The sequence below is a fragment of the Schistocerca piceifrons genome, chromosome 3 (genome assembly GCF_021461385.2).
Source record: "Schistocerca piceifrons isolate TAMUIC-IGC-003096 chromosome 3, iqSchPice1.1, whole genome shotgun sequence".
Taxonomy (NCBI): domain Eukaryota; kingdom Metazoa; phylum Arthropoda; class Insecta; order Orthoptera; family Acrididae; genus Schistocerca; species Schistocerca piceifrons.
In genome coordinates this window covers 366,541,471-366,547,326 of record NC_060140.1, presented here as the reverse complement: position 1 = coordinate 366,547,326, position 5,856 = coordinate 366,541,471, and the positions used below count along the sequence as shown (strand labels likewise).

At 38.6% G+C, this 5,856-nt stretch overlaps 1 protein-coding gene across 1 annotated transcript; it reads left to right on the top strand.

The window, feature by feature from the left end:
• Positions 1 to 302: 302 nt before the first annotated feature.
• LOC124789597 (copper homeostasis protein cutC homolog) lies at positions 303 to 4,809 on the top strand. Its single transcript, XM_047257007.1, has 2 exons — positions 303 to 1,960; positions 4,723 to 4,809. Exon 1 carries the CDS (start codon positions 606 to 608, stop codon positions 1,335 to 1,337), a length of 732 nt encoding a protein of 243 aa, XP_047112963.1. The 5' UTR covers positions 303 to 605; the 3' UTR covers positions 1,338 to 1,960; positions 4,723 to 4,809.
• Positions 4,810 to 5,856: the final 1,047 nt, after the last annotated feature.

Sequence of the window (5,856 nt, the reverse complement as noted above, 5' to 3'; positions counted from 1 at the left end):
TAATTGAAGACTAAGCCCATTACTTTGTCATGGCAATAACTATTCACGTACATAAACAAGCAAAGAACGAGAGCAGTTGCACCTAGAGGCAGTTGCGTAAGGCCGTAGATGGTGATGGGGAAAGTGACATCGTGTAAGAAAGTTAGTTATTACGTAAGCTTCTAAATTTCACCTAAGTTGGTATCTGCAAGCTGGTGTGGAGACGATTCGGCTTCATAATGTCAAATGATAATATTCTCGAAAAAATAAGTAGTGAAATCGATACGCAAGTCATCGAAGTGGAATCAAAACTGACGGTTTGTACGAGGCTGGGAGGTACACTATTGTTATCGATTACAGTTCGTCCCTTTATCACAAACCAACGCAGCGAGAAGATTCAAACCACGCACGTAGTGTAGTGACCTTCACACAGTGCCACACTACACCTGACGGCTATTAAAGGATTTTACGACACCAGCTTTCGTTACGTGGTCGATTCTGTCCGGCATCAGCCGGAAGTTCGCGAGTCTCGCGTCACGCAACGTGTTAAGTCACTTAACAACTCGAAAGGCAAGTGGGTCTGTACTCAGTAAGCGTCCAGTGGGCAGCCCCGTACGTATTTAGAAATGGAGGTTTGCGTAGACAACGTGGAATCGGCAGTGAATGCAGCTGCTGGAGGCGCATCACGTCTAGAACTGTGCAGTGCACTAAGTGAAGGAGGGCTGACACCAACAAAAGGCTTATTGACGATCATAAAAAGACTGGTCTCAATTCCAGTGTTTGTTATGCTGAGGCCAAGAAAAGGTTCGGATTTTGTTTTCTCCGCCGACGAACTGGAGGCAATGTATACGGATGCATTAGTGTTAAGAGAAGCAGGCGCAGATGGTTTCGTGTTCGGTGCTCTTACCCATGGAGGCGACGTTGATATAGCAGCGTGTAGGCGTGTACTTGAAATTGCGTCCGATAAACCCGTGACCTTCCACAGAGCATTTGATGTAACATGCGAGCCATATGGGGCGCTGGAAACGATCATAGACCTTGGCTTCTCGAGATTGCTAACAAGCGGCCAAGCATCATCAGCAGAAAAAGGATTGGAACTTATTAAGGAACTTATACTAAGAGCAAGAAACCGAATTATTGTCATGCCAGGAGCAGGAATAACAATAAAAAATTTGCCAGTAATACTAAATGAAACCAAAGCGAGAGAATTTCATGGCTCTGCACGCATTCCGAAACAATTAGTTTTGAGAAAAATTAATTGTTCAATGGCGTCTGATGATGATTCTGCGATGCTTGTTACAAGTACTGATGTGGTCAGAGAAATGGTTACCATATTTTCATCATATGCATCAACGTAAATAGTACTTCCCTGCTGTCTGGTAAAATTGAAATCTTTTAGCTTACGTTCTTCATCTTCCCTGCTGTTCAAACTATTGCTTTTGGCAAAAGGAAATAATTTCAAGCACTATTCACGCAACCTAAAAGATTAGATGTTATGTCTCTGATAAAAATTTTCTTTGTGCTATAACCAGATTAATTTTAAAAGACATTAAGATCGAAATTATGTAAGAGATCCGACTCACAACTTACCAAATTACACAGTACCTAAGATTTTAAATGAATACTTCCAGTAGTTTGTGTATATCAAAAAACCAAGCTGTATTTGAGTTCTGTATAGAACAATAGGCGTGCCTGACAATGTTTCGCTTAATGGAATTACTCTACATTGCTTTTGTGGAGTATACAATATGCTGATTACGTCAGACAAGTTAAAAACTGTGTGCTTTAATGAAACTCACAGTCGTGATACTCGACGAAACTGCTTGAAGTGATTGAGAAGCCTGTGTTATGTCAAAGCTTTGGCCTGGGTTTCATGCTACTTTAGTAGTGCCTGTGAAAGGCAGATATCTTGTCCTGTATAACACAGTTTTCTACTTGTCATATACTGTCCATGTTCATTATTCACAACAGTATATCAAAGGTAACTGCACTATTTGCCTATGCTGTCTCTCCAAATATCACAGGGTAAAGTTTAATTCTGAAATTTTTACAAGTAAACTAATTATGTACTTGTATATTGTTTTTCTGGTGGTGGGCTTTTTAATATTTGTGCCATTATAAAGAAATGTATTTTATTTAAATGTGTTTCATTGTTAGACCATAGATGACAGAATGACAAGATAATTGTTAAACTAGTTTGCAAGAAAAGAACTAATTGCAGTTAAACTGAAATTTTGAATGATAAGCACTCTGCGGCTAGGTGATGAATTAATTACCCTTATTTACCGCTCTCCCCACTTATTTCAGATTCATTCTTAAGTAAAGCTTCCGTAGTCTGAAGTTTACGTTTCACAGTGCTCATTTGTCTCTCTGTGCACAGTCATTTCAACGTACAGTGGATATCATGTTTTTAGATATTAATTTACATATATTATGTTGATCACATGTTGTTTATGGTCACAAATTGATAACATAGATTGCAAAGTACAGCACAAGTAAAATGTAACACAGATTGTTTGAAAATAAAATTATAGTTTGTAAAGCAAGTTTCTTAAAATGGAATGTTTGCTTAATGAAATAATGTTATGTAGCTTCACTGAAACAAGATGACACATGCTTCAAACAAACACCAAGATATGCATAATGTTGTTCAATAATGTAGCTCCATTGCAGCTTTATATATAGTTCCTTCGTCTGGAAAGTTACAGAAGAAAGATGGGGAGTACACGAATGCTCAGTGATTAAGTAGAAAAAGGGACCAATGTCACCATGTCAGAAAGCAGATATCAGGGCATTGCAAAAGGGAAATTAAAAATGAAAAGCCAAGTCTCCATTAAAAGATCTGGAAGTAGCACATAGGGCAACCAAAATGTTGGAGGAACACAAAATGTAGATTGAAAACAAAGAAGCAGTGTGACAGCAGACATGAAGGAAAGAAGTAACAAATACAAAGAAGAAGAGCCAAAAGTAAGAAAAGAAAAGTCAAATAGCTCAAATCTGTGACACTAAACAAGGAAATATTTTCAAATAAGTTATGGGAATGCGTCTGGGTGACAGCTTTGACAACCAGAAATATGTTGACAGGTGCACTTCCTGTCATTTTCAAGCCTTGAAATGCAATGATGGAGCACTGTGCATTTGTGCCCGGAAAATGATATGGTGTGTACCTACATAAATACCAGTGATTGTTGAAAGCATCATCTGGTTACATTCCCGTGAGTTATTTGAACATTTTATACACTGAGAGGAACTCAAATTTCAGAAGGAAATATTTAATTGTGAAGAAAAGCAACATCCACCACCATAGCACTGAGGCCACCAAACCAAACTCGTGCCATGGCACTCAACTTGACAGTAACCAGCTTGAATTCTGGCAGTTAGAGAAATTTTCCCACTAGTAACTGGGCAGAAAGGAAAGGAGATTTTGTAGCATTGAGGTATCAGATTAGGTTAGTGTTGTTTAATGTCCCGTCGATAACAAGGTTATTAGAGACGGAGCGCAAGCTCGGGTTAGGGAAGGATGGGGAAGGAAATCGGCCGTGCCCTTTCAAAGGAACCATCCCGGCATTTGCCTGAAATGATTTAGGGAAATCACGGAAAATCTAAATCAGGATGGCTGGAGACGGGATTGAACCGTCGTCCTCCCGAATGCGAGTCCAATGTGCTAACCACTGCGCCACCTTGCTCGGTCGCATTGAGGTTTTGGTCGCTTGACTTTGCAACAGTATTCTGAAATAAATTTCAGAGCACTCTGCAGTGTTTCATGGAGTGACACTTAATGGTGCTCCCTCCAATGGATGGGAATCTGATCTCAACTCCACAGGTTCTAAGCTACGTGCTGGATGCTCTCCCTCCTCTTTCATGAACGTCAACAACAACACTGCACTCCAGTCACACTAAAAAATTCTCATTTAAAACACAACATTCACACTCAACTAAGGAAAGTTGCGCAATTGATGCAGATAATGGCAGCCATTCCAATATCATAGCTCAACAATGTCATTTAACATTTATGGGGTGAGAGCAGGAGGAGATGATGACACGGAACGGAGGTGGTGAAGACAATATAGATTAGAGGATGGATTTGCAAATGTTGAGTCCAGATGGAAGCTGGAACAAGCACATGCTGTAAAACAAATTCTTCATACTGTCATAGAAATCTGAGCTATAGAAACCAGCAACTTGTATAGGGTATAAGTGCAGCACACCTGGTACCCATATTGACACATTACATCTTACCGATGTTAGCCTGGAATACATTGTGATAACAAGGTGCAAACAGTAATTTATGCACTGTGGACAATATGAGTAACATTTGGGAAAAAAGAGCTTGAGAAGGAACATTGGAGTTTTCAGGATTTCAATAATGATTCAGCCAGCATATTCCATAACTCTGTTATGGAGGAGAACCCTCAAGATGTGGAGAGGGTCAATATTATACATTAAGAGATCACTATCTTTTTGGGACTAATGCAACCTGTATTATCAGTAAACTATTCTTATATAGGATCCAAATGTAATAATATGAATAGGAATGCCAATATTTTGAGAAAAAAGCATTGCTGTGTCTTGGGTTATGTTAAGTAGCTACTGTGTGCTTAATATTTATATGAGTACACTGATCTCTGTCAAGTGACAGTAAACTAAGAACAACTGCTCATTTCAAATTTGACTTTGATGTGTGTCATGCTGCTTATAGATAATTTGTAGGAGAATAAGCTACATCTTTCATTTAATTTCCAGGGATCCTCAATTCCTTGTGTTGCATGTGCTGGCAGCTTGTTAAAGATATGTGTCCAACAAAGCAGAACCCCTCTCTGAAGAATGAGCATAGATATGAAATATAAATTTTATGATGTTTATCTAGTGCTGTGATTTTGTAGATACAGTTCACCTGAAATCAGCTTTTGCTATTAGCAGCAAATATTAAGAAGTGAATGTACTGGGAAGTCAGAGTAAAAATTTAAAAATTCTTGATGAGATTTCTGCAAGATGGGCAGTTATCTACTTTACTTCATGTTCCTTTTTCACCATAATAATAATAATAATTATTATTATTATTATTATGCTCATAATCATCATTATTTCACCTCCTTCAGCTCAGAAGTTAATATATTCTAACCCAGCACATGTAACAATATCACAGCCTGCTAAACGAATAGCAGTTTTGTCACTGTGTGTAACACACATCACGAAATTACCGTGTTACATGCAGCCTGATATAGCATATTGCTCTACCACTAAGGACAGTATGAAGCTCAAAAACCAAAATGTGACAACAGTTGATGTGACTGTCCTTAAAACAGTGAAAAATATTGATGACACTAAGCTTGTTAGTTATTATGTTGCATGAATAATTTGTGCAGTACAGTGTAAAGATGAGGAACAAGTCATTTTACATTCAAATAAAAAAATGGACAGGCTCAAAAGGAGAGACTTATTATTTGGGACTGCACCAGACAAGATTTGGAAACCTGAGAGGTTAAAAGTGGGAGGTTTGCTAATAAGCAGGACAGAGACTACTGAAAAAACACTGTGCAAGAGTTAATGAGGGTAGAAAGCATTATACAAGGTAGAGGTTATAGGGAGCAGGAGAATATATGTGTTAGAGGTGGGAGGAGAGAATATATGTGGTAGAGGTGGGGATATAAGTGGTAGACGTGGGGGACTGGGGGAATAGACAATGTTCATTCTCACCACCCACCTGGTCTTTATTAACATTAATTTGTTAGTCTCGGCATGTTTTTATTTGTAACTATTCCTTTCTTCACTCCCTTTTAGTTTTCTGTACTTTATTTTCTGGCCTGCCTATTGCGCCCAACCTCTAGCACTTATGCACTTCGCTTTCCACTCTTATTAACTTTTGCGTGTTGTTTT

Bases quoted from the DNA above. Each gene is read 5' to 3' on its own strand.
- LOC124789597 (XM_047257007.1), top strand. From the start codon at position 606: ATGGAGGTTTGCGTAGACAACGTGGAATCGGCAGTGAATGCAGCTGCT.